The sequence below is a fragment of the Rattus norvegicus genome, chromosome 16 (genome assembly GCF_036323735.1).
Source record: "Rattus norvegicus strain BN/NHsdMcwi chromosome 16, GRCr8, whole genome shotgun sequence".
Lineage (NCBI taxonomy): Eukaryota > Metazoa > Chordata > Mammalia > Rodentia > Muridae > Rattus > Rattus norvegicus.
Window position 1 is genome coordinate 17,709,659 of NC_086034.1, and position 23,039 is coordinate 17,732,697.

General features: G+C 48.9%; 1 protein-coding gene and 1 long non-coding RNA gene across 2 annotated transcripts; one reads left to right on the forward strand and one right to left on the reverse strand.

Annotated features, from left to right (window-relative positions):
• Nucleotides 1–579: 579 nt before the first annotated feature.
• LOC134482463 (uncharacterized) lies at nucleotides 580–17,535 on the forward strand. The gene is made up of 2 exons (XR_010058631.1): nucleotides 580–704; nucleotides 16,884–17,535. It is a non-coding gene; the product is annotated as an uncharacterized LOC134482463 (long non-coding RNA).
• Tpm4 (tropomyosin 4) lies at nucleotides 8,784–22,825 on the reverse strand. The gene is given in 8 exon segments (NM_012678.2): nucleotides 8,784–8,991; nucleotides 12,517–12,586; nucleotides 12,664–12,726; nucleotides 13,202–13,277; nucleotides 14,850–14,920; nucleotides 15,927–16,044; nucleotides 19,572–19,705; nucleotides 22,671–22,825. Coding segments are annotated over 8 exon segments (747 nt in total). The 5' UTR covers nucleotides 22,803–22,825; the 3' UTR covers nucleotides 8,784–8,908.
• Nucleotides 22,826–23,039: the final 214 nt, after the last annotated feature.

A 23,039-nucleotide genomic window follows, 5' to 3' on the forward strand; every position in this document is an offset into this window, starting at 1 on the left:
AGTGGTGGAGAGTCGGGGTGACGGTGTCAAATGACCGGCGATGGGTGTGGCCACATACTGACCCAGCCTTCCCATCCGCGCCTTCTTCTCAGCCCTTCAGCTTCCTGGCCCTGGCCCTGCCCCCGACCAGAGGGACCCCAACAATTCCGCGCGCTGGCTGCTGAGAGAGTGGGAGGGGCGGGCTTGGTGAACAGGCGCAAGCGTACTGGGAAGACGGTTGGCCCTGACAGAGGGCGCACGCGCGTAGCGAACGCCTCCCGTTTCCCGCCTTCGCAGCCGGCGCAGCCGCAGCCGGCGCTTCGTCTCAGCGCGGGAAGTCCCCCACGGTAATGCTACTGAGGGGCATTTTCGGCGGAGCAAAAGTGGCGCTGGTTAAGGTGTGCTGCAGACTCGCTCCTTGGCCTTGGCGCTCACCATTGGACCTACTTAGGTGCCGTCCAGGCTTCCGCTGTGTGAGCGGCGAACCGGTCACGAGCGAGGCGCTGAGGCAAACCAAAGGGAAGTGGCGGTCTCGGGACCGGTCGGCCATTGCCTTGGGCCCTCCCAGGGCCTCAGCGCAGGCGGGGCCGTGGTAGACAATGTCTGTTCCAAGAAATGGCAGCGTTTTTTCTGTGCCTGTGGGTGCTCTCCACACTTAAAAATAAGGCAAGATCCTTTACCCCACACCAGCTCGGCTTGGTAGATAGTCTGTTTCTCGTTTTATGGTAAGTACACTGAAACTATAGGTGAAGTGACTTTCTTAGGCTTTAGAGTGGCACTTTTTTCCCTTCTGTTTTTTATATGTGCTTTAAAAAATGTTGAGATGGAACCCCGGAGTGGCCGGAGAACAGTGACAAAATAAAGCCACATTAAGATAAACATCTGAGGGCTGAAGAGATGGCTTAGCAGTTAAGAGAACTGACTGCTCTCCCAGAGGTCCAGAGTTCAATTCCCAGCAACCACACGGTGGCTCACAACCATCTGTAATGGGATCCTATGTCCTCTTCTTGTGTGTCTGAAGACAACTACAGTGCACTATAAACAGATCTTTTTAAAAAAGGGATAAACATCTGAGTTGCTGAGAACATGGCTCAGCCAGTAAAGCCACAACCGTCTATACTGGAATCTGATGCCCTCTTCTATCATGCAGTCATGCATGCAAATAGAGCACTCATATACATTAAAAAATAATAATAAAAATAAGGAAGATTAACACCAGAGATGGCACTGTGGATAAAGATGCTTGCTGCCAAACCTGACAGCAAAAGTTTGATCCCTGAGTTAGAATCCTATGAAGACAAATAGTGGAAGAAGAGAACCAATTAACACAAATTGTTCCTTTACCACCACAGGCAAGCACATTTTAAGTAAATACATGTAGTTAAAATATTACATGTGGGGTTGGGGATTTAGCTCAGTGGTAGAGCACTTGCCTAGAAAGCGCAAGGCCCTGGGTTCGGTCCTCAGCTCCGAAAAATAGAAAAAAAATATTACATGTGTATAATATCTATGAGTGCTGAGGAGATAGTTCAGAGGGCAAAGTCCTGGTAGACCAACTCAGGGCAAGCCTGTTTTGAGATGTGTCTCCCCATCCTCATAGCTAATTACGCATGCAAGCTTCAAGCTAACACACACCAAGTTATCAAGTGCTACTCCCCCAGAGGAAACAACATTAACTAAATCGGTCCCTCCTCACTTTCCCTACATCATGCTAGCTGGGAATATGCCCAACTGCACGCTCTTAGAGTGGACTATTCAACCACATGTCATGGAACCACTCCCTTTCTGTAAAACCTGTAAGAAAGGCTACTCTACTCTGCCACATGGACCTGAATTCTGAGTTCCTGACATGGTGTTGTCTAATTGCCTCTGGCCACAAGGTCTCAACTCTTAGAACTTCTGACCTGCTGCTGCTTGTCTGCCTATGGTGTTAATGACTCTTCTAATCCATCTCAGTATCCCCCTGGAAGCCCAAATTAAAAACCGTTCACTATGTAAGATGACAATACACAGCTCAATAGGATGACAGACAAAAAGCCAGTTGCCAGAGAAGGATGGAAGCTCTTTTCTACCTGTAACAAATACTGTGTACAAAAAAAAGGCCACCATGAACAAATATTGAAGCACCTGGTCATGAATCTTGTAGCTTAGTGCTTTTTTTTTTTTCCACAGTCTCTCCCTCCCAACCCCCCAGAGTTGAGGACTGAACCCAGGGCCTTGCACTTGCTAGGCAAGCACTCTACCACTGAGCTAAATCCCCAACCCCTAGCTTAGTGCTTTTGAGGGGATGACTGTTCTCTGCTTACAAGCCCACACTCATTCTCAAGAGCACTATCACTCTTTTTTAAGATTTATTTATTTTATGTATGAGTATATATGAGTACACTGTGTTCATGCACACCAGAAGAGGGCATCAGATCCTATCACAAATGGTTATGAGTCACCATGTGGTTGCTGGTACTTGAACTCAGGAGCTCTGGAAGATGAGCAGTGCTCCTAACTGCTGAGCCATCTCTCCAGCCCAAACACTTAATTCTTTTGTAATAAACTCTCTAGTTTTACTAACTTACTGCATGTCCCTCATACAATCCTTTTTTCTGGCCTACAAGAGCCTGGAAACCTCAGCAGGTACCCCTGGGGTGCAGATGGGTACCCATAAGAACAAAGAGGCTTTGTGCATGCCAGGCAAGTGCTTTGATGCTGAGCGTCAGACCAGCACTGGGTACTGGCTAGGATTTGTGTGTTACAACTCTGAGGGAAAGGCTCCCCAATGAACGTGTTACTGCTCTGCTTTGGCTAGGGAATATTTCCCCAGCTCTGAAGGGAAAAGTGTCCTGGCAGTTGGGAGCCACAGGATACTGCAGAATCACTCTGCACACTAAACCTCACACACGAGATATATTGGGAGGAAAGAACCCTGAAGGGTGGCTGCCTCTGCTCTGGAGAGAAACAGCAAAGAACTGAGCAGAATATAGGGTTTATATGGTTTTGGGTGCTTTACAGGATGGAACTTTCTAGGGTGGGGATTGGTGGATTTTCAAGTCCAGAGCTTGGGGGTTTTTACACAGTAGAGGGCTTGGGGGTTAGTGCCTGGGTCCAGCTGTTAAGGCAGCTTTAGTGTTCTCTCGGTGGAACCTGGTGGTTGGAGGTCCTTAGGGAGGGGCTTCAAATTTCATCTATGGTTTCCTGTTTCTCAGAGGTAGTTTTAGATAGTAACTTTTAGGTTACCCTGGAGTATTAGAAAGACAGAGCTTCACCTAAGGACATGCAGGAAGCTGGACGCTGCCTTTCCTCCTTTCAGTTTTATTTAGCTTATTGTCTTCATCTCTGCTTGGGAAGTTTCCATCAGAACTGGTGCCCACTTTCTAGGCCTCAGCATCTGTGGTAGTTGTTTCTCTTGCCTGCCTCTGAAAGTTCCTTTCTCTTAGTACTCTCTTCATGTGAGAGAGTTGCCTCTCTCTTGAGTCATTTCCACCACTGCAGACATCTGTCTTCAGACACACCAGAAGAGGGCATTGGATCCCGTTACAGATGGTTGTGAGCCACCATGTGGTTGCTGTGATTAAGCTCAGGGCCTCTGGAAGAGCAGTCAGTGCTCTTAACCACTGAGCCATCTCTCCAGCCCCACTGCAGACATCTGTAGATTCTTGTTTGAAGTTCAATGTTGGTGTTCTGCCAGATTTTTTCCATCTGATTGTCACTTTGTGGATGATTTTTCCTGTGGTTTTTAACATCTTCATGGTGATAATTCTCAATTTCTCATCCAGGGGTAAATGAGATGGCTCTGTGGATTAAAGGTGCTTGCCACCAAATGTAACTGTAATACCCAAAATTCACCTGTAAACACCTCCTGCCCAAGGAACAGGTAACTTCCTGTGGAATGCTAGGAGTTGTAATTCATTGGAAAGTATGGTAGCCTATAGTTTTGTCTCTATAAGCCCCAAGCAACACGTGGCTGCGGCCCTTCTCAGCTGGGAAATTCCTGGGAATGATCCTGATCCAAGTCCATCTTTTGGTCAGTATTTAATATTTAATAAAGCTTGCTTCAAATTTGACATAAAGTGGTGGAATTGGTTTTCTCTGGTGGATCTCAGGATTAGCAGTGACAACTTGAATTAGTTTCTTAAGCTCTGTGTGGTGAGGATTCAAGGTAGCCAGTGTGGAAGGGAGGGGAGGGCACAGTGCCAATAATCTGCTTTGATGTTGTGCATCGAGGTCGGCAGGCGGAAACAGGACCCAGAGAAGATAAAGTGGAAGTTAAGTGAGCACACTGTCTCCTCCAGTCAGAACTTCCCTTCCTCATCTATGTGGCCATGCTGACCTGACCCTCACCCTAACCATCACTCAGTATTTTTAGTAAATATACTGAAGAAAAAAAAACCCTAGGTGGTAGAAGAGGCTTAATTCTCTCAGCTGTTTTCTGCCCCCTGTAAACATGCTGATGGCACGCACTACATACCCAGACCCATACATGCACAAAATAAATGAGCAAATAGTGTTAAGCAAATCACCCATCCATTGCCCGTGTTTAATTGCTTTCTGGTCATTATCCACACTTGCTTGTTCTAAATTATAAATGAAACGGAGATAATTTTTGACACTTTTTATTATCTCTCTCATGTCCTAATTCTGTCTATATCTGTCTTTGTGTGTATTACTGTGCATGTGTGTGTTTATGTGTCTGCATTTGTGTGTGTAGGCTAGAGGTTGACTTTGTCAGGTGTCTTCCTCAATCACTCTCCACCTTATGGTTTGAGACAGAATTGCTCACTGAATCTGCAGCTTTCCAGTTAGGCTAACCTGGCTGGGCAGAGAGCTATAGACAGCCTCCTGTCTGCATCTCCCCAGTGCTGGCTTTATAGATGCAGACTGCCAGGCCTGGCTTTTTCACATGAATGTTAACGATTGAACTCAGGTACTCATGCTTGCTTAGCAAGCACATTACTGATTATGTCATCCTCCTAGCCCACATCCTGGCTCTTAAAGTCATTTAAATCCATTTCCATTACCGCAGCCACATCATCACACTCTTCCCTGTCCACTTTAGAGTCCACTCTGGTGTGCTCATTCTTAATGGTTACCTAGTATCCTGGGGGACTCAAGACGGGGACAAGTCAGAAAACACTGGACCCTCCTTGTTATTTCAGCCTTCTTAGAGTCTGTCAAAGCTTGCCAAACCTGACTACATTCCAAGTCCTCACCAGGGATACTGGGAAAAGTTTTCAATTAGCAATAGTCACACCTGAGATTAGCCTCATTGGCTCCAATTCTCCCATTGTAGTGTTAAGCTGATACTTTTTGGCCCAAAGGTGACCAAAACTATCTGAGTTTAGTTAGAATTCATCCCAGTGGGATGAAGGAAAAAAACCTACATGAAGCTTTGGTGTGGTAGTATCAGTGTTTGTGTGGCACTCAGGAGAGGATTATGCAATTTGAAGACATTTTCTTTACCATTCAAGCTCCAACAGTGTCCAGTTGGACTAGAGAAACTCTTAATTATATTTGGTTTAAAATGTTTTGCACTTTGCATTAATGTTTCGATAGCTTTTGTTTCTCTTTTGGGATGGGATCTTAAAGAAGAGAGTTTTATCTCTGGCTGGCCTGGAACTTAGATCTGCCTGCCTTTTACTTCCTGAGTGCTGGGACTGAGGGTATGTACAACCCCACTTGATTCTCTTTTGGAGCCAAGTTCTCCAGCCTAGGCTAGCTTGCAACACTAATGGAAAAACTACTCATTTTCTTCAATCCCTTATCTGCCTCTTAAAGTTAAGATTTTGAAGCACAACACTAAGGCAACTGCGGTAGTGAAACCGTCGTGATAAACAGGGTCTTGCTCTATGTCCTTATCGCACAGCCAAACAGGAAGAGTCACTTCCTCTTTATAACAACTGCCATCCCAGATAGTCATGTGTGGACAGAGGTGCATGCATGCCATGGAGCCCAGAGGACATCTATCTTATGTGTATACCGTATACCTGCTTATCTCTGTGTGTATTATAAGCACAAGTGCCTTTTTGAGGCCAGAAGCTGGATTCTCTGAAACTGGTGTTAGCCAGTTGCAAGCTGCGCAGTGTTGGTGCTGGGAACCAAACCCAGGTTTATGCAGGAGCAGCAAGTGATTTTTGCTGTTGAGCCATCTTTCCGGCACTGAAGACATCCTTTGGGAGTTGGTTCTCATCTTCTACCAAGGCAGGGATCCAATTCTGGTGGTCAGTCTTCCACAGAAAGCATTTTCACCCTGAGCTATCTGCCAGGTCCTATCCTGGTTCAGTGATATTTACTCACCTTGCCTTCCTGCCTCTAAAACCAACCAGCCATAGTATTTTTGGAAATAGATGTTAATCAGTTTCCTGATACTGCTATTTACTTACATTTCTGATCAGTTTAAGTTTGGATCATGTGGATCCAGCCTCCCTTTCACTCTTCTATTTTCTGCTTGGCTTGTATGTGCAACACAGGAAAAACCTGATCCCAACAGGCCTTAGATTTCTCCTAACTACAACAGCATAAACCTTTCTACCATCTCAGTGGTTCTCAACCTTCCCAATGTTGTGACCCCCAACCATAAAATTATTTTCATTGCTACTACATAGCTAATTTTGCTATTATGAATTGTAATGTAAATGTCTGATATACAACCTCTGTGAAAGGGTTGTTTAACCCCAAAGGTTACCATTCATTGAGAACCACTGTATCGTCTATTAGACTCCTTCCCATTTGGCTCAGTCCAGCTTAGGAAGGGCTAGAATTCACAAGGGGCCAGACATTCTACGTAGCAGAGGCCATGTGCTCCCACCTGAAGTACGGAGATTGCTATCATGAAGTCACCGTGTAAGGCAAAAGGAAGCTACTCACTGAGCTTGTAGCACAGTCACCTTTACAGTCTACATTTGTTGAACCAAAGTTGTTCAGACAGTAGCTAGGTGTTAATAGAGGAGGGGCTTGGGGGCCCCATCCTGCAGAACTATTTTGATGATCGATTTAGAAAAAGGGAGGGGGGTAGTCACTGCTTTCAGTTGTGTACCTGCCAGTTGAATCCTGCCAGGCTCCTGTGAATGTCCCAAACTCACAGTCACAGACAGCCATATTTAACTAAATGTAGAGCGAAGCAAAACCAAAATGAGAGGCTGTTATGGATGGAGGTAGGATAAACAGGGATGGGTAAAGAGATGAGAATGTGGACTGGAGAGATGGCTCAGCGGTTAAGAGCACCTGACTACTCTTCCAGAGGTCCTGAGTTCAATTCCCAGCAACCACATGGTGGCTCACAACCATCTATAATGGGATCCGATGCCCCCTTCTGGTGAATCTGAAGACAGCTACAGTGTACTTATATATAATAAATGAATTGGGGTTGGGGATTTAGTTCAGTGGTAGAGCGCTTGCCTAGGAAGCGCAAGGCCCTGGGTTCGGTCCCCAGCTCCGAAAAAAAGAACCAAAAACAAAAAAAAAAAAAAACAAAAAAACCACAAAGATATAATAAATGAATCTTAAAAAAAAAAGATGAGAATGTGTATGCATAATAACCAGAATGTATCATATATACCTACAAAATTGTCAACTAAACGAGTAAACCCACACACATTATTTATGCAAAAATTTATTTGACCAAAATGTAGAAAAAGTGATACCATTACGTATGATACAATCGCAAGAATCTAAAGAACAGAGTAGATTTTATCAATTGCACAGTTTGCTAAAAGTTCATCTCCCTGGTAGTGTGATGCTTAATAAATAGGAGTGAGGGGCAGGGTTCAGATAAGCTAGAAGCAGGTGACTCTCCGTCAGCACTGTAAACTCGAGGTGGCCCCACACTGCTGGGGAATGTGGAATGTTTCAGTGAGATGTTAACTGAAAAAGCAAAACTACAAAGCCAAAAAATATGTGCAGCCTCTAGAGCGCTCCACGTCCAGTTCAGTCAGGAGTTCTCGGTCTTTATTAGTGTCATTCCCAAAGGAATTCAAGTCTCAGCAAACTCAAGCTCCCATTTCTTGTTCCCTGAACAATGGAGATGAAGTTAAGCCAATTTCTTTTTCTATCACTACTTTGCGGCTGGAGAGACCCTTTGTTGCCTAACCCTTGGCATCAATGTTCTGATGGCTGGCAACCTTTATATTATTTGAGACAGAGTCTCGCTGTGTAGCGCTGGTACCTGGCTTTGCTAGCAGTCTTGATCCAGACAGGACTGATCTGAAAAGGGTTGGACTCTGCCATATTCCCTGCTGAGCGTATGGTTAGACCACAGCAGAGAAGTCCTGGAATAAGACACTTGCTCCTCAAAGAACAATTCTGGAGTGAAGGGAATGTGTACATGGAACAGCATTAAAGCTCGATCGGAAGGCACATGGGCAGCAGTGATCACCCCAGCATTCTCACCTGGAAAGCTGAAGTAAATAAATCTGTTCTCCACGGCGGAGTGTGGAACAGACTCAGTAAGATCGGGCCAATCTAGTTGTGCTTTATGACTTCCCATAGACGGTTTTTAATTTTTGCTCTGGGTGGAAAATTTCTACATTTTTCTTGCAACAACCCCTAGCCTCACAAACTTCCCCAGCAGCGACCAGCTACGATTAGACACTTGAGCCTGTGTTTCAAGGTGTGGGGCTGACTAATTCCCGAGAACCAAATGCCCTCAGCCTTAAGCAGCTATACGCAGTGTGAAATTCCCTGCCCATTTTAGGAATAAATGCAATTTAAGAATAAGAATAGCCAAAGAAGCTGGTGCCATTTGAATGGAAAAGGAAGGATTAAACTTAACTGGTGCTCAAAGCTTGTCTAACACAGAATGTTTGGTCATGAATTCATTTTCTGCTTGGCCTTTCCAGCAAGGTGGAGACATGGTAGTAAGCGGAACTTCTTATAAGAGAGGAAGACAGGGTGCACTCTCTGGAGTGGAGTTGGTGTCAAGACAGGACTCTTCTGGTTTGGTTTATATACAGTTAAGTTCGTTTAGTGTCTGGTCCAGTGTCTGATGCAAGCCCACGTTCTCTTCTTTGGCCTGGGCAAGTTTTTCTGGTAAAGATTAAGACAGAGGAAAAATGAATTAATAAGCATCTTTGTTAAGGGAAGGGAAACCGGTCAGCTCAAGCTGTGACAGTGAAAGACACAGCTAAGAATCTCACAGAATACCACAGAGTAATAGGGATCAAAGAGCAAACAAGACAGTATGGGACATTAGGCTGGGAGTGCTGGTGCATTATCTGAATCCCAGCACTCAGGAGGCAGGTGACCAGCCTGGTCTACCCAGCAAGTTCCAGGCTAGCCAGAGCTGTGATCTCACCAGATCATGTCTCAAAAACAAAAACAAAACAAGTGTCCAGAAAAAGCCTGGCTTTGTGATGCATACTAGACAACCCAGCCTGGAAGGAGGCAGGAGGATCAGGAGGCAGAGGCCGCCCTGGGCTACAGTCAATTCGAGGCCAACCTGGGCTGTATGTGACAATACCACCCCAAACCCAAAGAAAAATACCAGATCTGGCTTCTCATCAAGAAAAGGCACTTGCTGCCAGGACTGATAATCAGTTTTATTCCTGGGATTCACGTAGTGGGAAGAGAACAGACTCCTACAACCAGTTTCTGACCTCCACACATGAACCATGGCACATGTACACCTCGCCAACAAGCAAACTACAAATAAAATTTTAACATCTCAAATGTCGCATAAAATGCAATATACAAAATAAACTTTCCTGCCTTGGTAAAACTCAACTTACTGTGCTGTGTTTTCCTTCCCAAATAAATTCAGCCGTCCACGAGCCAGAGAGAGCACTAGGACTGAAGCCCTAAGGTGCATCACTGGAGTCATTTAACCTTTCTAGGTCTTACGTCTGCCCCTCTATGAGGTGGGGAGAGCACCACCAGTGTGTGCGATTGACAGATGCCTTATGAGAACTGAGACATGCTTCAGAATTCAGGAGGTGCTGTGCTTTGCTCCCAGATACAGACGGCTTAGTGCATCTGTTAGGAAAGTGTAAATCCTACAACCCGTTTCCCTTTGGAGTACCTGGGGCAGCTACTGTAATTCCAGGCATACAGTGTTTACTCTCAGGGTGCCCCTGGCAACCCAGGCAAATCCCAGGTAAATAACACAAGACTGCAACCTAGGACAGCAGGAAAACTATTCCATAACTGTGTTGATTAAGAGGAAAATAAAAGGGCAGTTTGTGAGATGGCCCATCAGGTCAAGAGCCTGAAGACCTGAGTTCCATCCCCAGGACCCACATGGTGGAAGGAGAAACTTGTCCCTTTGAGTTGTCCTACATCTGTCCCCACATGTGTGCACGGTGGCATGTGTGTGTTCTACACCACCAAGTAGGTAAATAAATACAATAATTTTAAAAAGCCATGGGGAGCTCTGCATGACTAAGCATGAAGGAAAACTGGTTTACGTGCGTGACAGGGGTCATTAAAGTTCTGGAAGAAAGCAAACGGCTTCCTAAACTGTGATAAGATCAACCTGGAAATTTTCAGAAAGAAAAACAGCTTAGACTGCAGAAGACGGCAGTCTCTACAGCAATAGGAGCCTTCATGGTACAAACTACTGTGACCTAGCTGTGTGAAGACTTACTACCTGGATGCTCTTGTGAGCCAGCTGTCCATGTTCTTAGGCAACTCTCTGGTGACCCAGACTGCACCTTTGTTTTACAGAAAAGCTAAGTGGCATGCTCAGTGTTGCACAGTTCCAGTAGTGGAGGTGAGCTGCAACCCAGGTCTGGCCTGGCCTCTCTAGCAAGTTTTGTTAATTAAGTGAGATGAAAGGGCCTCACCCCAACCCCCAAAGTTCTCCCTGTCCTTGAGACCCTCAACACAGCTCAGTTAGACAACAAGAAGGGACTGAACTCTTGTAGGGCTCCAGTAGAATTATTAGACAGATAGGAAGGGATATTTCAAAGGGTGGAGGCTATTCGTGTCTGGAAATTTCTCAGGGAAATACTGAGCAAACAATGAAAGTTTGAGCAAGGCCAGTGATCTGTCCCAGGGCTTATGCAAAGCAAGGTGTATGGGGGGTAGGGTTTAAAAAATGCCCACCCACTCATCCCCAGTGTTTCCGCATGGCATTGCCCTCTGTAGACCAGGCTGTTCTTGAACTCAGATCCGCCTGCCCCTGCTTCCCAAGTTGGCATTAAAGGCATGTACAACCACTGCCCAGCTTACAAAATGGGTTAGGGTAAATGTCACATAAGAGTGCAAGCAACCACTGGAATTCATAGCCTGGACCCCAATCAAGGGCTGACTCAATTTCAGACACTCTCCATTAAGAAACAATGACTGGGGGTTGGGGATTTAGCTCAGTGGTAGAGCGCTTGCCTAGCAAACGCAAGGCCCTGGGTTCGGTCCCCAGCTCCGAAAAAAAAGAAAAAAGAAAAAAAAGAAAGAAACAATGACTGCACTGCCATCCTGGTGAGCTAGTGTTGTGTTTGAGGAACCATGCTAGATTGTCTCCTTATTTTCAGAAAAGGACCAGTGGGCCTCAGTTTTCTTTTGGTAAAGAGAGTTTAATCTGTGAGGAACAGAGAGCCAACTGCCCACCCCTTTCCAGGCCATGATAAAGGCACCCGATTCCAGCTCAAAGACAAGGCGGCAAGGACAGAAGATAAAGATGGCCTGTTGTCATTTCGGTCAGTCAGACACATGGAGAAAAGGCAGACGTTTACACCAGAAGGTGGGTTCCCTGGGGCTCCTAGGCACCAGAGCCAGTTCACCTGGAGATGGCTAGCATCCAAGGTGACGCCCACTGCCCTCAGAGAGAGGTGTCACTGAGAAATGGTTCACATCCTTGCTGATAGCTATTTACCGGAGCTTTTGGGCACTCCGTCTACAGGGTGGTGTCCCCAGGAAAGAGGTTGAAGAAATAGGATGGAGGGTTGAGAATAGACAAACCAGAGTAGTGAGGACACAGTGTGAACCAAGACAAAGTTGAGTGCCACGTCAAACAGGTCTGAGCTTCTGAACAGGAGTAGCCTAGATGAGCCCTTGAAATAATGGGGAGCTGGGCGTGGTGGCACATACTTTTAATCCCAGCATATGGGAGGCAGAGGCAAGCCTGGCCTGGTTCACACTCTTAAGACCCGTTTCAAGATAAATAACCCCACTGCCATCTCCCCGGGGCCAAGATGGCTTCTGAGAGCTTAATCACCCTGCCATAAGTCATCCTTCGGAATGGAGCATTTTCCCTTATATGGACAAAGATGTAAAGAATGAGTCTCCCTTCCTGGATGAGACAGCCTGGAGGATCCCAGCCCTAAGCGTCTGGAATTTCCATGCTCTATCATGAAGAGTAACACAGTCACTTCAGGAAATGCTGAGTTGTGTTCCCTGGGGAACTGAGGTCCTGCAGCCTCCTTTTTTCTCTTTCCTCACACTAAGATAAGCCCTGCCTCTGGGAGAGAGGCCAGCAAGAACTGGAGGCATTTAAAATATGCAAGGCATCTCTGTGAGAATTCTGAAGACCTCACTCTGGAAACAAAGCACAGCTCTGTCCCTCCACAGACCTCCTCACTCAACTTTCATGTCACTTAGGAAAATGGAGATTCCTACCTTCCAGGTCATCGATTGTCTTCTCCAGTTTAGAAACTGTCCTTTCCGCAAACTCAGCTCGGGTCTCAGCCTAGGGAAGGGAAGAGTCACTACCCTGTTTTAGATTAGCTCCCGAAAATATGGGTGCAGCTGGGTGCGGTTGCTCACCTCTTTCAGTTTGTCAGACAGAAGCTTGATTTCTTCTTCATATTTATCCTCCTTTTCAGAGTACTATAGGAAAGAAAGCCCAAAAGGCGGTTCTTAAAAGAGGGAAAGAGGCTAGAGATAGGTTAAGGGCTCTTGTTGCTTTTACGGAGGGCTGGGGTTCAGGACCCAGTACCCACATAGAGGCTCACAACCATTTGTAAGTTCGGTGCCAGGGGATCTGACACCCTGCCCTGCAGTGCAGACATACATGCACTTACACACATGAAATAAATACTTCAGGAAAGGAAGGAACTGGGGAGATGGTTCAGGGAGTGAAGCATTTGCCTGGCAGCGAGGACCCCAGCATCCACATAAAAGCTGGATGGGCGTGGCGCCCTCTGTGGTGATGGAATAAGCTGGCTAACTAGACGAGATGAGCTTCAGGTGAGAGACTCAGCCTCAGTACTATTCCCATTGACAAAGGCCTGCACACCAATACCCTGGCACACGCCAGGTCACCTGGACAGAACAAAATGTACCAAGTTTCCCTGCATCCCACCTTTTCAGAAGCAGCCTCCAGTGATTTCAGATTGTTAGTTACGTTCTTGAGCTCCTCTTCCAGGTCGCTACTCTTTCTGCACCAAAGCAGAAAAGATTTGCGGTCATGGAGGCAATTCCCTTCCAGCAAGTCCACCCCCCCAACCCCCACGGCTGGGAGCTTATCCTACCCTCTCCTGCAGGGCACAGGCAGAATCAGGGCAGGAGGGCATTTGGAGGGTTTGCAAAGCAACCTGGGCATCTGCCAGGGATGAGGCAACAGGGACTTGTGAAATCTGTGACTGGCTGGGTTTTCTCAGGAAGGTGTGCAAATAGACAATGGTGGGAGGTGGGAGGTGGGAAGTGGCATTCAGAGTTCACAGGACACTCCAGGAAGCAAGCCTAGAATGCATCTGTGAAACCAGGGTGCTCCCAGCCTTCCGGGCTCTCTGTGGAGCTGAATCCTTGGCCCAAGGCCAAGGAGGAGGAGTGTTTTGTCTGTTGGGACCTGTGACATTCTAACTGAGTTGTCTCCACCGGAATGTATCAGGTACCAATAGCAATATCAGAAGCCATGCCCTGAAATACTTGTGGAATATCTGCCACCTACGGACAGCATTCTGTGAGGACCAAATGGCCTGGCTTGATGTGCAAAGTGGAGGCAGGAAGGAGGATCCCAAGTTCCAGGCCAGTTTGGCTATACAGAAAAACTCTGTCTTAAAAATTTCAAAACAGCCGACAAGGAACAGTGAGAAAATGTGAGGCGGTGGAAGAACATGGGCAGCTTGCAAGTGGGCAGCAGGGCTGTGAAACGCCATCTTCTGCACGGGACAGGGCTAGTGACTGCCTACACAAGACCTGCAGGGGATGGGGCCTGTCAACATTCCATCACGGAGGAGGGATGGGCTCAGGCGGGCTACCCTCCCCAGGTAGCTATCAGCAGTTAATGGTCTCTGGGGGAGGAGGAGACACATTTCTCACTGGTATAACTTCTCAGCAAGTCGCCTTGCTCGGTAAATAACCCCTATTCATGCTAATCATAGATACACTGCAGAGGGTCTCACAAGAAATCAAACTTAGGAGGTGAGGAAAAGGGGGTTGGTGGGAGGTTGTTAAAAGAGGGTGTGTTGTAATTAAGGTATGATGTGTGTGTGTTTATAAATCTATGAATAAAATTGGGAAAAACAAAAATTAAAAAAACTCAGTGTGGTAGTGCATGAGTCAGAGACAAGAAGACCAGGCATTCCAGGCCATGAAACAAAGCAAACAAACAACAAAGAAACAAAAAGCAAAACAAAGAAACAAAACAAAACAACAACAAAGAAAGAAAGAAAGAAAGAAAGAAAGGAAAGAAGGAAGGAAGGAAGGAAGGCCCAGCAGTAGGCTTTGCTGGGAGAAGGAAACTTGGGGCCTCTATGCTGTCCTGGGGTCTCAACTGCACAGTATCTTGGTGGGAAAAGGATGCAGGAAAGCTTCCCTTGTTAGTAAGAATCAGCAGCAGCAGCTGTTCTGTCAGCCAATGACCAAAGGGTGGGTGAGCCCTGAACTCTGAATGCTGAAACTCTTGAGCCTCAGAGGCCCCAGCCACAAGCAGTTCCCAGCCAGCACAGCCCACTACCCGTCCTCTGCCTAGAGCCAGATGAGCAGCTCAGGCCCGTTCTGCCACTTACAGTTCAGACACCTCCGCCCGCTCCTCTGCTCTCTCCAGCTCACCCTCCAGGATGACCAACTTACGAGCAACCTGAAAGTCAGAAGAACCAACTGAGACCCATGCCCACTACCATCCATCCCTACAGACGCTGGTCCCTCCAAATCCAAGAGCTCCGGAGTCCGCAAGAGATGGAACATCCCAGGTCCCACAGTGAGGCAGGGGAGGAAAAGGTCGAGCTGAGCCACCTGGGCACAGAGGGAAGAAGTACAAGAGCCCGTTGTGGTGGGGACACATGTCCTTCTGTTTGGGAGGCCCGGTCTCAAAACCAAAACAAAACTAGGCACGGTGACCTCTAATTCCAGCACTTGGGAGGCAGAGGCAGGAGAATTAGGAATTAAAGGTTACCCCGGGCTGTATAAAAGGGATCATGAAGCCACCCTGAGATACCTCAGACCCTTTCTTCAAAAACAAAATTCAGCCAGCTTGTTCATGGCTGTAATCCCAGCACTTTGGAGATGGAGGCAAGAGTCAGGGGTTCAAGGCCATCCTTGCATAATTTCCTACACAGGGAGGACAGCCTGGATTACAGTAGAACCTTTCTCAGAAAAAAAACCAAAACAAATATATATTGGAAAACCAAAAACAAGACAGTCAGGCATAGTGGTTCACACCTATAATCCTAGCGTTTGGAAAGCTGAGGCAGTGGACAGTCAAGAGATCATGGCTAGCCTGGGCAACAGAAATTCTAGGCCAGCCTGAGCTAGTGGAGATTCTATGTCCATGAAGATTTTTTAAAAAAAAAAAAAGGACAACAGAGTCAGCCTGGCAATCGTGACCCTCAGCTTATCCCAGCTGGTCTGCGTCCAGCTTACGGGACAAGCAGAATGAGCTGATCGCTTGGTCTCCAGCAGCTCGGACAAGTGACCACTGTACTTTTGTTTGGTACCCATCAAGACAGTTTCCCAGCCAAGTGGCTGTGTCTGGAAACACAGATGTTCCCACAGAGGTAATCGTCTTGAGTGTGGGCTTCCGATGGGCTCCTATCGGCAGCACCATTTCCTCCCACTTCCTGCGGCTATCCCATAGGCCAACTCACCTCCTCATACTTCCGGTCAGCCTCCTCAGCGATGTGCTTGGCTTCTTTGAGTTGCATCTCCTGGATCTCCATCTTTTCCTCGTCTTTCATGGCTCGGTTCTCTATCACCTTCATGCCTCTGCAAGTGGGGTAGGGTGGGGTATCACGGCAAGGTCCTCAAATGCGCCCACCCAGCACCCAGGGAAGGACAAAGACCTATGGTCAACTTCTGTATTCATTTCATTGAGGAGCCGTCTGGACGAACTTCAGAGCCTCCGCTCCAGCCTGTGGTATTTTTGACAGGTCTCTCATTGAACCTGAAGCCTGCTGTTCCCCGTAGACCGTAGACCGGCTGGTCATGGAACCCCAGGGACCCTTTGGTTTCAGCCTCTCCAGCACCGGGACTGCAGGCCCCCTGCCATGCATAGCTTTTTATTCGAAGTCGGCAGGAATACTAACTCAGGCTCCTGCAGCAAGAACTTAACCCAGAGAGCAATCTCCCCAGCCACATAGGGTCTTTTTGAGACTGGTCTCAAACTCACTCTGCAGTGAACTCCTGATCCTCCTGCCTCTTCCCCCTCAGTGCTGGAGTGATAGACTTGTGTGGTATTGAGCATTGAACCCAGCTTTGTGGATGCCAGGCAAGCATTCTTATCAACTGAGCTTCACTCCTACCCACCCCCACAACCCGTTTTTTAGGTCTTAGAAGACAGGACTTTGCTACTTAGCCCAGGCTACTACACCTCGCTCAGCATTCAGGAGCACTAGATTGACAGGCGTGCATCCCCACCATGACCGATGGACCTCCAGACACTAGCAAATGCGCCAGCTTTTACAATCACACTACTCTGTGGGTCTACTCTCCCCAGTTTACAAATAAAGAAACCGAGGCAGAGAAAGATTAAGGTTACAGAGCTGCTAAGTAGCAGAGCAGGGCTGGCCTCTGAGGGTGCTCCCCCTGTTTTGTCTCCCTCACAGGAAGACAAGCCTGAGGATCAGAGAGTCGAGTCAGTGTGGAATGCGCAGCCACACCTACAGGAGAGCTGAGGAACTGGTGTAGGAGCCAGGGAGAGCAGAGGCTCAGCTGAGGTGAGGAGGGAACTGGAGGAGCCTGGCAGGCGAATGCTGTCATCCCAGCACTGGGGAGACTGAGACAGGCCTTTGAGACCAGGCAAGCCCGAGCTATATAACAGGATCTTGTCTCAATACTAAGGACAACAAGACAGGAAACAATAATGTCGGGGCTGCACTGTGTGGTGAACCCACCTTTAGTCCCGGCCCTCAAGAGTTATAAAGTGAGAATTTGTATTAAAAAACAAAAACAAAGAAAAAAGACACCTCTCCAAACCAACGAGCCAAAACACCACACAGGGGTGAAAGAACACATGGGCAGGATGGGCGGGATGTTTATGCTGGGGGGAAAGGGGAATTACTGGAAGCTTCTAGAGCCAGAACCGAATGGAAACAAAACAGACAACCTGGAGTGCAAAGGCTACAGGAAAGGCAGGCACAGCCTGAGCAGCACAAAGTGCTACAAAATGAAGTAGGGTTTCATCTTTTGGCTTTATTACTAGAGTGAAAGGCCTGCACCACCATGCCTGACTTTCAAGACAACCTTTATGATACCCAGTGCAGTGTGAGTCTGAAGTAAGTTATACCACTAAGGCCTACCCACAACCTGAACCTGTGAGCACAGTCCCAGGACAGACAGAGAATTCCTTGTGTGGCAGGCCGCTGTTCAAAGGAGGTCTAGAAACACATGAAATGTCCCTCACACCCCGTACACAAGGGATATAGGATGCATATGAACTCCTTGTTTAGACTCTGATCCCACCTTTAAGATAGATCATTATACCTATGCAAATATCCCCGAATCTGGAGATACCCAGACTCCTAAGTATTTCGTCCCGAGCATGTCAGAGAAGGACACCTATGTTCATCCAGGTCAGAAGGATGTCCTCAGGCAGCCAGAACAGCTTAGCAGCCTCAGAGCAAAGCCTGCTCTGGCAGAGATATATGGATCGGAACAGACAAGGTAATGGGCACCAGAGAGATGGCTGTGGGTCAAGTGATGCCCTGCACAGTACCCCCAAGATACAAAGATAGGAACTAGGCACAAGGCTTGGTGACACACATTATTAAGTGTGGAATATGACAAAACACCTGGTTTATTAATTATTATAATTTTACATTTATTTATTTGTGCACTAATGCATGTACCCCAGCACACTGTGTAGAGGGTGGAAGATGCCTAGAGGGGCTGGACCTCTCCTTCTCCAGTGTGGGTCTCAGGCACTAACTGAACTCGGGCTGTCACAGGTGGCAATAAATGCCCTTACCTACTGAGTAACCTCATGTATGTATATACATACATACATACATACATACATACATACACATACATATATACACACACATATATATATACATATATTGCATACACACACACACATGCACAATACATATATGTATATATGTATGCTATGCAGGTATTTGCTGTCGAGCGACATCTCAGTCCCTAGTTGCTGTCTAGTGCCTGGTTTAGAGTCATAGCAGCACAATCTGAAACCAGTTTTTTGGGAGGAGCCTTCCCTGGGAAACCCTCAGCACTGGGCTGGCCACATTATCTGTGACTGGAGCTTCTGCAGCCACACAGTTTTCCCTCAGCCCCCCAAGCCAAGACATGCCAGAGCCACTCATTCCTGGGGACAGTTGGATAGAGCTCCCCATGGAAGCCCAAACGCTGCACAATGTCACCAGAGCAGCACAGTCAGCTGCAGGCACAGTGATGGCTGGTTATGCATGCGCTGTCCCCAAAATACAGCGGGCACCCAAAAGCTTAGAGCTTGCCACAGCAATGAGAACTGCCATGTAGGGACATGGCAGAGGTCACCCTGCCTCTGTGTCCCTGGTCCTTGGATAAAAGTCTGTCTACACTGCCATGCCTGCCCAGTCTATCTTTACTTCCTCTTCTCTTCACGTCATCTAGAAACTTGATTGCCTGTAGAGTGGGCAAGAGAGGCGCCGGGGCTTCCCCAGAAAGCAACCACACCCCGAGGCCCTAGTCCCAGGCCTGCACATCTCTATTTTTCTCTGTCTGCTGCAAAGTGTCCTTCTAGGCTCTCATAAAGAAAACCAAGCAGGGCCCATGGTGAAGCATCCGTCACCCCAGCATTACATAGTAGACCCTGCCTCAAACAAAATAAAACAGAAAAGGGGACTGGATTAAAAACAAACAGGTCTTCCAATCCCTTCAGCGCCAAGGTCATTAGCACCATTACAAGGTCATTAGTACGATTACAGAATCTTTCCCCATCATGCATGTCTACGTGCATCTGTGTGTGCATATGGAGTCCAGAGAAGGATGTCAAGTGTCCAGCTCTGTCACTTTCTGTCTCACCCCCTTGAGACAGGATCTCTCACTGAACCTGGAGGTAGGCTGGCAGTCAGCAAACCCGAGTGCTCCTGTGTAACCACACTGGCTTTTCAAGTGGGTGGTGGAGAGTTAAGCAGCACTTAAATACTGAGCCATTAGCCCTCACACACATCTCTTTAAAGTCAGGAAAGGCTTCATGTAGCCCAGTCTGGCCTCAGCACGGAACCCACAGGTATGCTCCACCACATCTGGCTCCGCCCCCAAGTCTTCCACAGGCAGAAGCATCCTACCTCTCACTCTCGTCAGCAGCCTTCTCTGCCTCCTCCAGCTTCTGCAGGGCTGTGGCCAGTCGCTCCTGAGCCCGGTCCAGCTCTTCCTCCACCAGCTGGATGCGACGGTTGAGAGCGGCCGCATCTCCTTCAGCCTGGAAAGTTAGATACACACCCAGATTAAGAAGAGGCAAGCTGGCAAGCAGCCTCCTCCCCACCCCCCAGTAACCCTGAGATCCAGCCACAACCCACCCAGGGACCCAGGCTCAAGGGAACTCATACTCATTTGCATTGGATTTTTAAAATTATTGATCTGTGACACAGGGCCTCGTGCATTGGCCAGACTGGTATCCAACTCCTGGACTCAGGGATCCTGGGGCCTCAGGCTCCCTGGGTGCTGACGAAAGCCGAAACCCAGTGCCCAGTCACTCTGGGGAACACACACCTGAATGACTAAGAAAACTTGCTGGCCCTGATACTGTTTTATCTTCAAGTCTCACCCACCTTACAGATGGGGACAAGGAGGTTCCCATCAGTGCAGTGGTTCTGTTTAGTGACTTAGTGACCTGTCACCGAAGGGTGGCCACCCTTAAGAAGGATCATGGAAAGTTGGTCACATGGAGACCTAATTAGCAGGGCATGGTGACACACCTATGATCCCAGCTCCAGGAAATTGAAGTCAAAGGACAAAGAGTTCCAGGCCAGCCTGAACTATTATATAGTAAGATCTCTGTCAAAATACCAGAAAGAGGGGGGGCTGGGGAGTAAGCTTAGTGGGTAAAAGCACTTGCTGCCCAGCATAAGGACCTGAGGTTGGATTCCCAGCACGCACATTTTAAAACAGTGTGTGGGTTCGTGAGCTTCATGAGGAGAAACTAGGCTGCCAGCTTCCTTTCAGGGATAACCACTACATGGGGGGCAGCTATAAAACCCAGTGGCCCCTCTCTGCCTCAGTTTATACAGCAGGGGAAGTAAAAGAACAAGACCAGGGTGCCTGTTAATATACAGAGGACCCCCGCCCCAAGTTTGTGATCTGTGTCCATCCTCCCCTAACACCAACACGTGCTGTGTGTCTTGGGTCTGTCTCCTCCCACAATGTGGGTCTTCGGGACTGAACTCAGGTCACCAGCCTTAGTGGCAAGCACCTTTACTGTTAACTTTTGCCATTTTCTAAAAAATGTACCCCATCCTGAACCCATCTGCAGTAGGTGGGGAGCTTTGGGTCGTTTTTTTGAGTTATGGTTTCATGAAGCCCAGGTTGGCCTTCAACTACCAAGTCTGACCCTAACTTCTGATTCCCCTGTCTCAACCTCTCTCAAGTGTAGGAATGTACTACCTCATCCAGCTCACCCAGTCCTGGAGAAGGGACCCTCAGGGTGTTGTGCTTACTAAGCAAGCATTCCACCATTCAGTGACAGCGCAGCCTCTAAAGTAGCCTGGGCTGCAGGGGCTCAAGGCCACACCCAATGTAGTAATCACTTCCACAGTCACACTGAGTTTCCTCATTCATGAGTCGGCTCGGAGAAAAGGAAAAGAACTTAAGACTGAAGAGGCACACTTTGAATCTTGGCATATTTTCAACTGTTTAAAAAATCGAAAGAGCTGTCGTCCACAACTATGCATGAACAGAAGCACACACAAGACACACACACACACACACACACACACAGAGTCATCTTGAGCTCCGCCCCTTCCTGCAATCAAAGCCTTCCACGGGCTACAAAGGGTTTCCCTTATAAGGTAAAAGAGGCTTGCGAGCTACTTGTGGCCAAGCAACAGGAAGACGTCGGTTAATCACACAAAAATCTAAATGAAACCAGCTGTTGGGATACAGGCCCAGAAGTCGGCCATACAGACCCCCACCCCACTTCTGATCTGGGTGCTTCTGGCCCAGAATCAACCTGAGGTGTCTTTCTACAACCAAAAGAAGCATGCTCTCCCACACGAACTTTTAAAGAAGCCTCAAAGTTTTACAACCCCCAACCCGCGCGCCACCTCCCACCCCCGCCCCGGCCGCCAAATTCCTCGCTTGGCTGGAGTCTCGAAGCCATTTTGGAGATGTCTAGGGTGGGACGGGCATTTGAGAAGCCAGAACAGCTACTGTGCAGAGCTTCCGCCTGGTTCTGAGGCTTCCTCCAGCCCGAGCCGTACTTGAGGGATTCAAGGCTTCCACCCAGACCGGGCTGTCGCCCAGGCAGTCTTGGGAGGAGTCCAGGCGGTGCCTGTGCTGCCAACTCCACCTGGCCTTTCAGTTTCTAGGGTCCCCGCCCTGAGTTCCCACACTCAGGCTTCAGGGAACCTGGGCGATCACAGAAGACCCCTCCCTTGGCTGTGAGTCTCCTTCGCTAGCAAATGCCGCTCTACTACTCCAGCTAGGGGCTCTCTGTACCCCGGAACCGTGTGGAATGCCTCTCCGTAGTTTTGTCTTCCCACCCACCTCTAGCGGACTCTTGGGAGACACGAATCGAATGCTTTGTAGGTGCCAGAGCTAGGGTTAGAACCCAGATCCGTCTCTGGCCCCGGGCTTGACCCAAGGATGAAGAGGAGGCGCGGAGGCCCGTTCCTCTTTCCAAACTATTCCTGCACCCGGGTCCCTGGACTCTCAGGGAAGGCGCATAACAGTGGGCGCTCTAGTATCTGCGGTGGACAGGCCCCCTAGTGGGTATTCCCTGGGGCTTGGGGACACAGGGTGGTGGTGGTGGTGCGTATCCTGCAGGCCAGCGTCCGAATTCTCCTACCCCCACCCCGCCCTCAGCGGACACGTCGCGGCCGCACCCTAGGGACACGCCGGGAAAGTTCGGGCGCGAAGGAGCGAGCGCGCGCGCTGCCCCCGCCCCCACCTTGGTCCAGCCGCAGACAATGGGAGCGCGGCATCTGCCCCACCGCTCTGGAGAGCCCCGCGCAGAACCGTTTCCCGCAACTCCCCAGTTCCTGCCCCACCAGCGTACGGGGCTCCGGGTCCACGGATGTGGATGACCAAGGCGGAGGACGGAAGGAGGGGAAGCTGGAAGCGCGCGGAGCTGGGAAGAAAAGAGGGCGCAAGGGAGCGCGGCGCAGGCTAGGGAGCGCGCGGGACGAAAGCTGGGATCGGGCGGGGGGTCGCGGGTCCCAGTCTCTCACTTTCTCGCGCCGTTCGCGCTCGCCATCCAGCTCGCGCTGCAGGCCCTGCGCACGGTCCTCTGCGTCGTCCGCCTGCTGCTGCAGGGCCTGGATCTTGCGCTTCACCGCCTCCAGTGAGTTGAGGCCGGCCATAGCTCACTCGCTCCACTGGGCTCAGGCGACAGCTGGGCGGCTGCGCCCGGGCCCGCGAGCCTTGGCCACGCCGGGGCCGCCCCCGCCTCTCCCCGCCCCCCGGCCCTGCTGTCGGGCCGATGAGGTCACCCCGGCCGGCCGCGACGTCAGCACCGGGCGGGGGGTCAGGGGGTGGCTGACGTAGGCATGGCTGGCCGCCTTTGCCCTGCAGGCTCCTCGTCCTCCGGAGCAGCCCGC